At 30.1% G+C, this 16203-nt stretch overlaps 1 protein-coding gene across 1 annotated transcript; it reads left to right on the top strand.

Annotated features, from left to right (window-relative positions):
• Positions 8548-15904, top strand: LOC105173242 (probable WRKY transcription factor 12). Its single transcript, XM_020697998.1, has 4 exons — positions 8548-8974; positions 9152-9219; positions 9474-9635; positions 15713-15904. Exons 1-4 carry the CDS (start codon positions 8687-8689, stop codon positions 15873-15875), a joined length of 681 nt encoding a protein of 226 aa, XP_020553657.1. The 5' UTR covers positions 8548-8686; the 3' UTR covers positions 15876-15904.

Below are 16203 nucleotides of genomic sequence, written 5' to 3'. Positions count from 1 at the left end.
TAGAGTTGCATATCATTGACCTAAGGTTAATCTATCCCTCTTTAACCACAGATATACTGGGTTGACTTGAATTATCAGGAGTTTTCACTTCCTGCAATTTGATTGTTGACACTTCACCAGAGTCTGGGGATGGTCTCGTGCAAGTAGTACTTGAATTGTTTGCTACCGGTTTAGAGCCCCGTTCTCTAACTACAGGTCCCCTGCTCTCTTAATTCTTGGGACATCACCAAAGGCGATGCCTTTCAAATTGATTCTATTATGTTGTGCCATAACGACCCTGAGGCCAGTTTGATACTCTTGATGGCAATCTGGACCGCATCAAGATCAGCTTGTTAGACTTGGCCAACTATTTGGGCTTTTACCGTCAGCTGTCCAAACTTTTCATCAAGCTCCGCAAGGTTTTCCTTAAGATGCCTAAACTTTACAATGATGGAGTTTGCTTTAGATGCCCGAGCCTTACAATGATGGATTTTGCTTTAGATGCCTCCAATTCTCGTCAAGAAATTTAGAAAAACATTGTCATGATATTAATAATATTGGCATTCAGCTTGTCATTTGAGGATACCTGTTTTCTCAATTTTTTGTTCGAGTTTATTCTTAAGGTAAGGTTTAACATTTGTATTATCAACTTTTAAAGTGAATTCTTTGGCAAGTAAGAACAAAGGAAATTTTTTGAATGTCTTCCTAACCACAAAGAATTCTTTTCATTGATATGCTAAACTTTGGCTTTTTGCTCTATGACCAGCCCTCATGTGCATCTATCTACATGGTTCTTTATCAGTAGTTGTTTTTTTTCATGAGCACAGTTGCCCATCTATAGTCATTGGCATCTGTATAGATTACCAATTCATTTTCATCCTGTGGGATAGCAAGCTTTGACATGTTATTGCAAACCTATTTCAACTTACAAACCCTTTAGGTGTGAATTTCCTCCCATTTTCACTTTGAAATTCCTATTTCTTTAAAGAATAGTTGAAAATTCTTTCTGTATGTTGCAAGATCTTAATAAAGATTTATGCATAATTAACAACTCCCAAAAAATTTTAAAGTTTTTTCTTATTTTTAAAGAATATCAGATTTTTTTTTTTTCCACAATGTGTTCCTGCAACTCGATACCTGCTTGGTCAATAAGAATTACTAGATATTCAATTTATTGAAAATTGTAATGGCTTTCTTTGTAGTGAACACTAAACCCTCTCTATGGTATGGTTTTTCTAGATGTTTAATATGATCTTGTATATTTTTAGAAGCAATCAAGATGTCATCTATATTGATAAACATAAACTCAAGATAGTCTTTGAAAAGATTATCCATGTTTCTTTGAAATATCTAGGGTGCGTTAGCAAGTCCAATAGAATCACATTCAGATATATTGTCCTTATGGTATGAAAAATGCAATATATATTTTTGAATCACTTTCCATATTAATCTTATAAAAACCAAATTTGCAATCAAATTTGAAAAATACTTTTGCATCTTTAATGCAGTCGATTAAGTGTTCTTTACTTGAAATGTAATAACCATCAAATTCTAGTATCTTATTGATACCTTGATAGTTAATTACTCACTTGGTTTCCTATTAGAAATAGGGCTACAGGAAGTAGAGACTCTAGGCTAGATAAGTTAAATATTGATATGCTCTTTGACGTTTCCTGCATATCCTTCTTATCCTTAATGTTCATTTGGATAGGTTTGTATCAAACATACTAATGCTTGCATCCTCTTTGACTTTCAGAGTAGTTTTAATCTTGTTTCTATCTTGTCATGCCAGAGGGTTCCTCTTGAAATTTCTCTAGATTAGTCTCTTGACATTTTCGAGAGAAAGTTTGCTTCTTCGAAAGCTTCTTTGAAGATCCTAAGTCATTTTTTAGAAGCTTTGTTGAAACCCTGTTACCCGAAAGACAAAAGGGCCTTAGAAAATTTTCTTTTATCTTGCATTTTAGAATGAGTTATTTTGGCATCACAATCACCAGTTTGCTGTGAAAATTTATGGACATTACTCTGTTAGATGGCTTTTCTCACTACAAAACCTGTATCTCACTACCACAATTAGTAGTAAAAATCTACAGATTTTTGTGGTTATCTTGTACATATTTTGAAAAGGTTTGGATAACGTTATTACCTAGAAAATATCTACTCCTGTATCATGAAAGTTGATAGGAGACATTTTTACCTTAATTCAAGGTGTCTCAAATGCTCCTACAATCATGATTTTTTACTTCCCCAATTCCTTTATTGAGTAATAGGACTTTTTGTGAAAATTCCTTCCTGCAATAATAGGCAAAGTTTCTATAGCTTCGCTAGGGAAAACAACAGATTTTTCTGTACAAATTCTTGATCCTAAATCAATATGAGATGCAAAATATTCCGACTTATATTGCTCATATAACATACCTATCGGTATGTATATAGAAAAGGGGCTATTCATTCAATTCTTATAGTAACGCTATCTAAACTGAATTCCATACCGTTACTTTTTTTTTCCCTATGGCTTATGATTTTCAAGGAAAATTAACCCCAAAATCATACTTCCATTTTCTCGTCCTGCAACACTTGTAACCATGATCTCATAGCCTATTATTTCTAGCATACTTTCGTATTTACCAACAACAGATTGCTGCAAATGATATAAGTCATCAAACAAAAAATAGTTTTCTTATTCAGTGATGTCAAATACAACTTAAATTTGTTTCCCGCCTTCATGGCATCTAATGGTTTTTATATTATTAATCCTGATTGCTTTAGGAGTTAAAGCTTTTAACAACTCTTTATTTTGGTATGGAAATTTGTACTTACTCTTTTTTTTTGTTTCCACAAACATTGGGGTGGTGTTGGCGTGAAGGGTTATTTGAACCTGTACTTCCCTCCTATGGTGGTAGTGCTGGATTGATTTCATCGGTTTGAAAGTTGATCAAATTCACAATCCCAAGTTGGAAAAAGAATTCCGCTGCAGATGTGATAGATCTCCCTTTGATCCTTTCATTATTTTATGGATCTGATGGCTTTAAAGATTAGATCTTCTCGTGTCTTTGGTTTCAAAATCTCTATCGCCTTTCTCTTCTCGTATGGAAGAGGTATTGGTTCGAAGACATCCCTGATACGCTCTTTATGAGATTTGGATGTTTTTAGGGTATTGCTTTGGCTCATTTTCAAATCTGTGACTTCGCCTTTCAAACCTGTAAGATCTTTGTGCAGATATGGGAAGATCTTAAAGATCTCGTCCATCTTCTAGCTCAAAAGATCTATTTTTATAAGTAAATGGATTAACTTATGTCCATAGTCCTGAACATTATTTTGAATCTCCCTTAGATCTTGAGAGATTTTTGAGGTGGTCGGCTCGAGTTTTTTTTTTTTTCAATCAGTTCCTTTAATCATTATTTTTAGAACTGTAGGTTTTTAGAAACTTACTTGTGTCGTTTCTCTTGGTTGGTATTCTACCAGAGACCTTGGTGGAGTATAAGCGCCTTACCGTATTCCCTGGTAGTATCTGGCGGACCTGGTAATTACGCAACCATTTCTTCGTTTCTTCTTTCGTGAGAAGATCAAAGTCAATCCATTTTGAACTGTGGCCAATATTTTCAAGAATTTTCATAAGAAATTTCCTTCTTTGTATTTTCAGAGTTTGAAAATATTTCCTATTATCATCATAACACAGACTTTCGTTTGATTTTATACTTCTAAAGGTCTCCTTCATTAGTGGTAAAAATATCTAACTATAATATAATTAAATATTTTTCAATAAACCTACACTTTGATACATTCTGTGTAAGCATATGCGATAAAATATGAAAAGAATGAAAATAGACTAAAATACTTATTTTAAAGTTGTAAAAGGGTAAAATCATCCATAATTCGACTAGATTTGCTCGGAGGATTAAGATTGCAACCTTTTTAAAATTTATAAGACTAAAATTATTAATCTTAAAGTTACGAGACCAAAATTACCACTCCTTTAGTTATAGGACATTTGTAATTTTCCCATCTAAATATTGTAATCATTGATATATATATATGTGTGTGTGTGTGTGTTGGTGTCAACAAAGATGGATGGAATTTTTCTTTGTCCCAAAGGCATTATTAACATGAGGAAAGCTGATCGAGCTACTACGTGTGCCCTTTTTTTCAAAATTCATAATTGGATATTCATCATATATAAAGACATTAATACTTCAAACAATATATAACACTAAATTTAATTTACAAAACGACTAATTAAATTTGCTGAAAATTCCACATCTTTAATATCAAATTTCAACTTTGAGATTATAGATCAAAATTTCAAATTTTATTTCTTAAAAGACTAAAATGTCAAACACCAATAATTAAAGCATCATAATTACAATAAAATCGATACCGCATATATATAGCGTAGCCAAGTTGTTCACAGAAGTTGGTGTGTAGGGGAGGCTTTCATGATCAATAATGTCTTAGCATAGTACTTGAGGTTAAGGCTGAGGTGGCCCATGAAGTCATCAGTTCGAGTCCTATTGAATATATGGGTATTTATCTTATTTTATATCAATTATTATAATTTATTTGTATTCATATCAATATATTAGTCAAACCAAGAGTTTGTAATATTGGTATCAGTTGAATGGAAGCATTTTCACGACCATTGCTATCTCTAGCTTGGTTTTACCATTCACGTTTCTAGCATGTTTTACAATTCGAAAAACGTGTTTATATAAATTAATCAGACATCATTAATTAGTTACACATTTATATAATGTTTCTAGCTTAATTATGTTGCAATTACATAATATATATCAAATTCTATATTTGACAGAGCAATTATATACGATTGTAATCAATTGATCATTAGAAATAATTTAATTAATCAATTATTTTCAAGGATGTGGAATTTGAAAAAATTGATTGGTACGTGTACTCAAGTAAAAATATAAGGAAAAACGCAAGTAACTCCCTTATTATATTATAAATGAACAAATTACTTCCTTATAAAAAAAAAATATCGATTTACCTCCCTGTATTATTTAAAGGAAAAAGTATTATTTTAGTCCGCTAAGTATGCGTAATTTTAATTTTAGTTCGATAACTATATCCATTTTTATTTAGGTCTAGTAACTTAAGAAATTGTTTACTTTTAGTCCTTTGTCAGATTTTCAGACAATTTTACCCCTATGCAACTTTTGAAAGGCGGTTTTAGTCCATATGCACTCGTAGGGGTAAAATTGTCCAAAAATATACCAGAGGACTAAAAGTAAGCAATTTCGTAAGTTACTGGACCTAAAAAAATGGACATAGTTATCGAACTAAAATAAAAATTAGGCATATTTAACGGACTAAAATAATACTTTTCCCTTTTTTAAAATACAATAATTTACCTCTCTATGTTTTTTACAATGAAGCAATTTACCTGCCTGTATAAGGAGGTAAATTATTTCGTTTTAAAAAGTATAGGGGAATAAATTATTGTATTTTTTTTATAGAGAGATAATGTGCTCATTTTCAATATCATATGGGTAAATTGCTATTCATCCTAAAAATATATATTAAGACAATTTCTGAATTATATGTCACACATAATGGTCTCTAGCATTTATAATGCATAGCAACTGATTTTTGACCACTACTTTTATTTCTAAAAAAAATAAAAAAAATAATTATCAAGTATAGGGCTGTAGATGATTCGAGCTTGAACAATTGCGTTTGAATTTGGTTTGGTTACTGTTCTAGTCGAGTTGAAATAAAATTTAATTTTGAATCAAAATATGAATTAAATTCAAGAAATTTGATATTTTAAAGTATATTATATTATTTTTATATTAATCGAATCGAGATTAAGTCAGCTTGAACGCTTATTGAACAAAAAATTTAGTTCAAATTTAGTTTGTCAAATTTTCAGATTTAATTCAAATTCAAAACAGCTTTTATCAAATCAATTTTAATGGAGTATCACGTACAATTTAATTTAATTTTCTGCCCTATTTCGGAATGCTTAGATGTTCAATGAAGAATTATACAAAGTCTAAGCGAGTTACATATATAAGAGAGAAAAACGTGTCCACCCTTGTAGCAAAATTGTCAAAATTATTCTGTGGGCTTCACACACACCCCTTAAGGCCAGAAACAACGTATGTAATCTTCAAATTGACTGTACAAATTCCTCATGTCCGGACTTCACTTAGCTGACCATATGGAATCATACCCACATTGAAGAATAATTAGCAAAATAATAAATAAATTATTGTCACTTTCCTTATAGTTTGGTATAATTATAAATAATACTTTATTATTTGAGAAATTATAAATAACCCATTAATTTTAACATGGTTTTTATTAAATTTTTATTGTGAACTGACCAAAATGCTATTTGAATTATGAATTATAATTTTTGTATGTTTTTTACAATTATTAGAATAATTTTATGGGCTAATATTCTCTATGATATTTCATCCATCCTCATTTTCTTTATTCATTTTTTCAAATGCATTTTTTTTATTTTCTCAAAAACTTCAGTAAGGGTAAAGTAGTAATGTTTACCTCATCGTCTAGACAGTACATAATTATTTTTCATTTGAGGAGGTATTTATAGTTTTTCAAACAATAAGGAAGTATATGTAATTATGTCAAATCTCAAGAGAGGTAGCTATATTTACCCAAAAAGATAATGATTTAACTATTACATCATGTATATTCTGTACATGTAGTGTGTATAAATTTGAGTTCTTTATTTAAAAAAATATTTGGCAAAATTATATTTTTGGTCCTATAACTTTAGATTATTTGCACTTTTAATATTATAACTTACTTCATTTATATATTTAGTCCTTTTTTTATGAGTTTAGGTACTTCTCATGACGTGGAAGGCTGATGTGGTTAATTTGGCTGACGTGGTTAACATGTATGATGATTTTTTTTTTCCCTTTCACTTAAGCACCTTTTTTGGACACGTAAGAAAACCCCTAATTTAAGGCCGTCACATGTGGTCCTCGCGAGCTATTCTGGAGAAATTAGGGCTTCTTGTCCTGCAATTGCCGAAATTTTAGAATTAATGTCCTAAAATGCTATTTTTAGAAATACCTAGACCAATAGTACCACCGCTCCTAAGATACTAAACCAAAATTGCAATTTGCCCCACAGTTCACACCAGCATATTAGACGATCTACTCCTCAAAAGGGGTTACTTTCGCATAACTCACAACTATGTCGACAATGATAGCCAACAACCAATGTCTAATGATACGAGGATGCCCACACGGCACAAGTATGAAACCTAAACAATTACTTTGTAATTTTATTAAATAAATATTTTATATTCATAACGTGGATATATAAAATATAAAAAAATTTGCAATTCTAGTCCTATACAGAGGGTGACAAATTTAGTTTTATATGAATTTATTATGGGAGTTTTGTCTTGCAACCTTAAAAGAATACTCACATCGAGGACACGCACTTTTTTGTCTATTTTTATCTTCAATTTTTCAATTTTTTAAAGTTATATGACGAAGTTCTCAAAATGGATTCTTATATGATTAAAATTATCACCCCCACACTACATGGCTAAAGCTTCATTTTTCTCAGGCGGCATTTTATTGGTTCTGTACCTATAGGTTGTTAGCACTTTTGATCCTGTAACTTACTTCGTTAGTACATTTTAATCTTTTTTTAATGAATTTAGTACTAAACATATCATGTTTTGACAAATCTTGTCATGAGTTAGACAACTTTTGTCCCATACACAGTGGGGTAAATCTAATTTTTGATTTTATAACTATAGATCGTTAAGACGTAATTAAATGTGAGACGTTCAAAACTAAATTTATTAATAAAAGAATTAAATGTATAAATAGAATAAATTACTATAGGACTAAAAATACTAACTACATATAGGATAAAAAGTGTAACCTTTTCCTCATAAACTTCAATTTTCTCATAAAGCATACATACTTATACAAGATGAAATTTTTATTTAATTTCAATTCTTACCTAAAAAGATGGACGGAGTGTACACAACAAAGACAGACATATATATATAAAGAAAAAATTTATGTTCAAATTAGGTTTGATCAAATCAAATAAATTATAGAACAAGTATAATATACTTGTTATGTGATTAGTCATTTTTTTTGAATTGTACACCAACATATAATTATAAGTAAATAATACTTACCATATACTTATTTCAAGTCGGATAAAACTTGTCTCGAATTAAAATTTCTCATATACTGATACCACCTCTCACGAGGCGCCTATCGCAAAGCGCACCGTGTGGCTAGTAGTCCGCTAACTACGTCCGCCAATACCTCCGCTCGGCACTAATGCAGCGCGCCGAATATATCAGAGTCAGGAGGAACAAATCACAAAATCGTAAATTGCACACGCGAATTCAGAAAACTAGATTGCATTGAACTGACAAGTGCGTATACAATGATCAACGATGCTAGAGCAAGGGGCTCGCCTTGAGGGGGGAATGAGTTCAAGAAGCTTGGTTTAGTCACGTGTGGGGACTGTATATATATAGATGATATATTGTTGATATGAAAGCCCCACAAAGTTGTCCTGCGAACATGCAATCCCAATCCCAATCCCAATCCCAATCCCAACATCCACTGAGAAGAGAGCGAAAAGGGCAGCAAGAAGGAATAGAATATTAATTATTGATTTTGTGTTGGAATTCAATCCGTTCATCAACAATTTCTTTGAAAATAAGATCCAAATAATGGAAGGGGAAAGAGATGAGCAGCTGATCTTTCATCCACCCTCCACAATTTATCATCATCTCCAAATCTCTGCACCTCCTAATCCCCACCAAGAAATGGGGTTTCTACACTTCGATGATCATGATAACCACCTCCTGAACTTCTTGCCCACCCCCTCGCCGCCCCTACACCAGATATCTCCGCCCCTTGCCGGCGGCGCCACCACCATCAATAATACAGCTGCTTCCTTAGGGTTCACTCATGATCATGAACTTTTGAATAGACCTTCATGGAGTAACGACCAGCAGGTAGTTGAGTGTTTCTTTTTTTTTTTTTTTGAAGGAAATTCATTCTTCTCCTAATTAATATATTTACATTGTTTGGATAATTCTTTCTCAGTATTATTATTGCTTCATTTTTAAGATTCTTTTTTTTTTTTTATTTTCAATTACTAAATGGAGAAATTAACTAAAATATATGTACAGGTAGCAGCCCTGCAGGATCCCAAGACTGTAAATGATGAAAATTGCAAACTCGACGAAGGCCATTCTTGGTATATATATATATATATATCTCTCTATATATATATATATACATCATAACTCTCTCTCTCTCCTCTCTCTCTCTGTGTCTATATATATATATACATATTAAACCCTAGCTAGAGATGTTTTCTTGGCTTTAATTACACTCAGAACTTGGGTGAATGATCAATTCACATTGAGTACGTAGAGGGTTTTCCGCAAATGTTGTAAATAATAAATCCAGGAGTGATGGCAATTGATTAATGAATATTGTGTGAATTAGGTGGAGGAGTTCGTCTTTGGAAAAGAACAAGGTTAAGGTAAGGAGAAAGCTGAGAGAGCCAAGGTTTTGTTTTCAGACAAAGAGTGATGTGGATGTACTCGACGATGGCTACAAATGGAGGAAATATGGACAGAAAGTTGTCAAGAATAGCCTTCATCCCAGGTGTGTATATATACCTACTTAATTAACCCCTAAAACTACATCTTCAAACAACAACATTAATTAAGGACATCCAATGCTAATATCGGACACCAACATCGTAATTGTTAGATCATCGATGTTTTTGCCTTCGTTTTATAACATGGATCATCGTACTATATATATACGGACAGCATGAACTCATTAATTCCCATATTAATTTACTCCACTTACGTCTAAGTTATTCGTTATTTTCATCTTTTGCTACGAGTGTTGATCATGAAAAACGTGTAATTGAATGACGGGAGTCAGGCTGTCCTAAGCGATAACCATTGTTGTACATGATGTTGTTACCCAATTTAGAGAGTGCTTGATTAAATTTATTTAAAGAATTTTATAAACTCGTGTATTTTTATAAATTATTTTTTAAAATTTATAAAATATTAAATTTTATTTTAAAAATAAATTGAACCCCCGATATATGAGTTTTAGTGAGGTTTTGCTCCTCTTCCTTATCAAATTCTGGTAAGAGTTCAGGAGAAACAGGAGGAAGAACAGTGATTCTAATGTTGTCTGGATGGTCATTGTGATTTCTGAACCTAACAGCTGTCTGATGTAAGGTATCTTCTCAAATCAGACAACATACGTACTGTTCCATATATATAGATAAATATAGTCACTTCTAATCCAATATTTCTTAAGAAGATTAATTTTAAAGTCTAAACTGCTCATCAGCTTCTGATGATAACCTCCATATATATATATATATATACATGGGGTGAATAGTAATTTATCCTCCTGTAATATAAAAAATGAGCACACTACCCCCTATGAAAAAAATATAACAATTTACCTCCCTATACTTTTTAAAATGAAGCAATTTTACCTCCTTATATAGGGATGTAGATTGCTTCATTTTAAAAATCATAGGGGGGTAAATTGTTGTATTTTAAAAAATATAGGGAGGTAAATCGCTATTTATTTTTTCATAAGGGGGTAATTTGCTCATTTACGATATCACAAGGGGGTTGCTTGTATTTTTCCTCATATGCATATATCCTACATTATTGCACACAAGTTTGTGGGAATTTTTTTATTAAAATCAAGTTTGGTCGAACCAAATAAATTACATGATAAATGATAGATTATCATGTGATTGGTTATTTTTTTTTAATTATAAATATATCACACGATAAGTATATTATTTTTATGACACAGTCGGTTTTGATATGATCAAACTTAATGTGAATTAGAATTTCGTGTGTGTGTGTGTGTGTGAACCAAGATTTGTGGTTTCCTTGAAAACATTCCACTTTGTGCTTCTGTTCTTGCAACAAATTTAGAGGAAAATGGGTGGGGGTGGGGGTGGGGATGGGGAGGGGAAAAGAGAGTAAGTGGGCTGACAGAGAAACTCAGAAATACAACTCAGTATTTGGCTTGCATCGGATTTTTGTCTGGGGGTGGACCTCATATCACATACTTATACAATCCGCTAAATTATAGCTTTTCTTTTTTTATTAAAATTTGACGTAAAATACTTTTTTATTATTTAAAAAATTATAAATATTTTTTTAAAAAAATAATTACTTAATTCTTAGCCGATGAGATGGACATTATAACTAATTACCTTTATTGAATTTCTTTAAAAAATAAAAAAATTACGGGAGAATAAATAATTCATATAGAATAATAGTCTATAAAAATATTTTAGCAAATTTTACAAAATACGTAAAATTATAATTCATAATTCAAAAATATATTTTGGTCAGTTCACCATAAAAATTAGATAAAACTTAATGGACTAACTGAATGGGCTCATTTTAGACAAGCGATAAAATCAGAGGGATATGTGTAATTTCTCAAATAGCGAGAATGTATGATTATGTCAAATTTTAAGGGATGTGGTTATAATTTATCCTATATAATACTACTTTTTTATTCACAAAAAACAAGTTTATATATATATATATATATATTACACTTATCCTAAATTAAATTAAATTAAAAAAAATATAAAGTTGAGACTCTAGATAGGGTTCAACGATTGTCCAAAAATGAGGTTATGGGTCGACGGGAAAAAAGAAAATTTTCGTCTTGTAATTTTAGTCTGAACTCATTTTGATTTTTTATCTTTAATAATATTAGGTTTAGTTCTGTATCTATTAATTTTACGTAAATTTGGTCTTTTAGGTTAATTTATAACTCTTTTGCCCTTTAAATGATAAAGGCTAATAGTTCATTCTAATGCTCTAAGTGTAATATAAACAAATATTGTTTTAATAAAGCTAGACTCTTATACCCTTCTAGGCGAGCATTAGCTATGAGATGCAAAATGAATGAATATATATGAACTAAAATTGCTCTTGAAAAGTTGTATAGGGGTAAAATTATCCGAAATTGGGTCAAAGGACCAAAATTAAGTAATTTTGAAAGTTATTGGACTAAAATTAAAACGGATAAATTTAAAGGACTAAAATTAATAACTGACAAACTTAAAGGACTAAACAAATTATTTTTCCTGGGTCGACTGTTGGGACATTTTGTTCTCACGAGACTAATTTCTTTAATTGTTGGTCAGTGTATGAATTAACGAGATTGTTGATTAATATAATGATATGTACGTAGGATTACGATGAATATTAATTAACTATGATTAATCGATATTTTGCAGGTGACATCAGAATATTAGTTATTGCTAGCTAAAAAATATTGTAAATATTTTGGTTATAATTAAAACTATGATAAATGTTAGTTAATCGTAGTTAAAGTTTAAATTTTCGCATTGATTTTATTTAATTATAATAAAAAATATTAATTTGTTATAATTATTTAGCCGTGATTATTTATATAGAACTTACGTGCGTCAAAGTAAGAGAAGGATCATGGTATATTACATCCTATGTTAGTACTATAGCTAAACTACAACGGGCTTTTCAGATATTTGTTATAAGTATTCTTCTATAATGGACTATCACTATAGGTATTTGTTAGACAATATTAATTTTATAGAGTATTTATAATTATAATAAATTTTTAAAAAAATTATTATAATTTACTCTTTTATATGATATCGACGTGGGATTCAAGTTTGACACCTTATAATTAGAATTATAACATGGATAGAGTTATTTAATGGTTTAGCATACATAGTACTTCCAGAATATATTCAAGGGGTAATTAAATTACAACGAGCTTTTCTAAAATTTGACATAATTATAAATATCTTTCTGTTGTTTGAAGAATTACGTACCAATACCCTCTTAATTTTAACAGTCGTCTAAGATGTAGTTAGCCCAATCCGTTAGTCTCTACTAGATTTTCATCCATTTTTAATTTATGATGAACTGACCAAAATGCCTCTGTGGATTATAAATTATAATTTTATTTATTTTTAAATTTTTTTAAAGAAAATTATGAAAAGATGGATATTTTTTTAACAATTTATTCATCCAGCTCATTTGATTTTTTATAATTTTTTGAATTTATATTCTAAAATAAAAGAAGAAATTACAGTAAAGCCAAAGTTGACAATTCCACGTCTCAATTCAAGGATTATATAATTTTATGAAACATAAAAAATATTTATAATTTTTTAAATAATAAAAAGTATTTATAATTACATCAAATATCAGGTAAATAATTGTTTGACTTTGATGCAAAGAGGTTAGGTATTTGGGGGCAAGTTGATGCCTGTTTTGACTTTGTACACAGAAAGAAATTATCCATTTTGATTAGACAAACAATGGAATATTAATGTATGAGTAAACCCAAACAAACACCAAACTAAATTTCAAAACCCTTTTATTTGAATGAAAAAATCTAGTTTCAGATTGAGTTATTAGTCAAATTTAAATTAATTATTATCCTTTCTTGGGTTGACTTTGAATTTTGGAAAATAAGAAAAATTAATATATTTATTTTTTGGGAAAAGTATTATTTTAGTCCACTAAGTATGCCTAATTTTAATTTTAGTCTGATAACTATGTTCATTTTTGTTTAGGTCCAGTAACTTACGAATTAATTTTAGTCTGATAACTATGTTCATTTTTGTTTAGGTCCAGTAACTTACGAAATTGCTTACTTTTAGTTCTTAAGCAGATTTTCGGACAATTTTACCCTTATGCAACTTTTGAAAGACAATTTTAGTCCATATGCACTCATAGGGGTAAAATTGTCCGAAAATCTGTCAGAGGACTAAAAGTAAGCAATTTCGTAAGTTACTGGATCTAAACAAAAATGGACATAGTTATCGAACTAAAATTAAATTAGCTATACTTAGCAGACTAAAATAATACTTTTTCCTTGTTTTTCCTATCAAAATTACCCCTTTTTTGTAATTTTTTAATAACTGTATGGTTTCAAAAGTTTTAATTAAATTGTAAAAATTTTCCATCCTTAATGTTATTGTAGTTTTGTAAATAAAATTAAAATGAAATGCTGATTTGTAGGAAATAAATTGTGAAGGAAAATAGGGGAAAAAAGTATCGATTTCTCTCTTTTCTCACAAAAATTGAATCATATTCTTCCCATATTTCTGTAAGTTGAAGTTAAGTAGAAGCAACATAAAAAATCATTTCTTCCACAAGTAAATCAAATAGGTCAAATGAAGCACTCATATGCTACTATTGAAGAAAAGGCCAATTTTTCCTCCAACCAAAATTAGTTAACTGTAACGTGCTAGACATGTGACCTATATCGTTAAATTGTAGATGAAAAAGTGTATAAGGACTAAAAATACTAATTTTTGTAAATTATGAAACTAAAAATATTAATTAATTTTATAATAAATGAGATAAAAATAATATGGGCCCAACTTATAAAATTAAAAATGGGGAAAAGTATTATTTTAGTTCGCTAAGTATGTCTAATTTTAATTTTAGTCCGATAACTATGTCCATTTTTGTTTAGATCCAGTAACTTATGAAATTGCTTACTTTTAGTCCTCTAGTAAATTTTCGGACAATTTTACCCCTATGCAACTTTTGAAAGGCAGTTTTAGTCCATATGCATTCATAGAGGTAAAATTGTCTGAAACTCTGCCAGAGGACTAAAACTAAACAATTTCATAAGTTACTGGACCTAAACAAAAATAGAAATAGTTATCGAAGTAAAATTAAAATTAGACATACTTAGCAGACTAAAATAATATTTTTCTCTTAAAAATGCTACTTTCCCTGTGATTAACGTGCAATTTGCACAACCAAAGTCAACTCATTCTCAAGACTTTATTGCTTCTAAAGTGTCCTGATTCTGGGAAATAATGCCCAGACTCATAATTGCGATTTAATTGATTTTTTTGACTTATATATGTAGCGAACGTGCACTGTGGATAAAGTCGCCAAGGAAATGATTATATTGTAGGGTTTCCTTTAAAGCGTAAAATATATTAAATAATAAAAAGTAGGGATTATTACAGTTCGTTCCTGTAAAGTTTGGTGTAATTACATATAAATTTTATGTGGTTTGAAAAATACTTTTGAAGTTTGTTTCTATCTAACAAATACACTCACCTGTTAGTCAAAATACACTAAATTTGTTGGTATTAGCAAAAACGTTGAATGAAGATTTATATTTAAGCTTGATTGACTTAATAAATACTGACCTATTGCAAGTCAAACAGATCTATTCTGACCAAACTATCCTTATACAATTTCACACGTTAATGCATGTGAGGAGGTATATTTTTGTTCTTTATAGGGATATTTTGGTCAGAAAAGATTTGTTTAACTTACAATAAGTGATTAATAAGTCAACGAGGGAAAAAATATGGACTTTCATCTAAGTTTTTTTCTAATTAATATAAACAAATTTGATGAATTTTGACTAACGAAAAAACTATTTATTAGACAAGAACAAACATCAGGCGTACCAAATGTAATTTTCTAATTAAAACACAAGAGATTTATATATAATTATATCAAATTTTCGGAGAAAAAGGTGTAATTATCCCTAGATATTATGTTACATATATTTAGTAGTGAAATTTATATTATATAATGTCATAAGGACCTGAGTAAAAGTACGTAAATCCTTGTCTGTCTGTTTGAAGGGTATTCTTGTCATTAAACTATTGTTTCATATGGTATATATATGTATTGCAGAAGTTACTACAGATGTACGCAGAGCAACTGTCGAGTGAAGAAAAGGGTAGAGCGGCTGTCGGAGGATTGCCGGATGGTAATAACAACCTATGAAGGCAGACACAATCACTCTCCATGCGACGACTCCAACTCCTCCCAACACAACTCTTTCACCTCTTTTTGATAATATATATATATATATATATATATATATATATATATATATATATATATATAGTAAGAGAGAGAGAGAGAGAGAAATGCATGCAATTGTAGTACATGTGTGCATGCAGTAATGTTGTTTTCTATATTAATTTTACATATATATAATTATATGTGTGTGTGTGTGTGAGAGAGAGAGAGAGAGAGGGTTTGATTAGATCTTTATGGATGTAGCTTTTGTTCATTATTAAGTGCCAATTTTAGATAGTTGTTCTTGGTTAGTATATAGTAGTTTTGATATGCTCCAATTTAATTATCAAAATTCATATTGAATAAATATATGGATGTGG

The sequence above is a fragment of the Sesamum indicum genome, linkage group LG11 (assembly GCF_000512975.1).
Source record: "Sesamum indicum cultivar Zhongzhi No. 13 linkage group LG11, S_indicum_v1.0, whole genome shotgun sequence".
NCBI lineage: Eukaryota > Viridiplantae > Streptophyta > Magnoliopsida > Lamiales > Pedaliaceae > Sesamum > Sesamum indicum.
The sequence above is the reverse complement of the archived record's forward strand: the minus strand, read 5'-3'. Positions and strand labels throughout refer to the sequence as shown.

What these genes read in the sequence shown, in the direction of transcription:
- LOC105173242 (XM_020697998.1), top strand. Translation starts at nt 8,687, where the DNA reads ATGGAAGGGGAAAGAGATGAGCAGCTGATCTTTCATCCACCCTCCACA. An exon ending in CATGGAGTAACGACCAGCAG is followed by an intron (nt 8,975 to 9,151) that starts GTAGTTGAGTGT and finishes ATATATGTACAG; the next exon opens with GTAGCAGCCCTGCAGGATCC. An exon ending in CTCGACGAAGGCCATTCTTG is followed by an intron (nt 9,220 to 9,473) that starts GTATATATATAT and finishes TGTGTGAATTAG; the next exon opens with GTGGAGGAGTTCGTCTTTGG.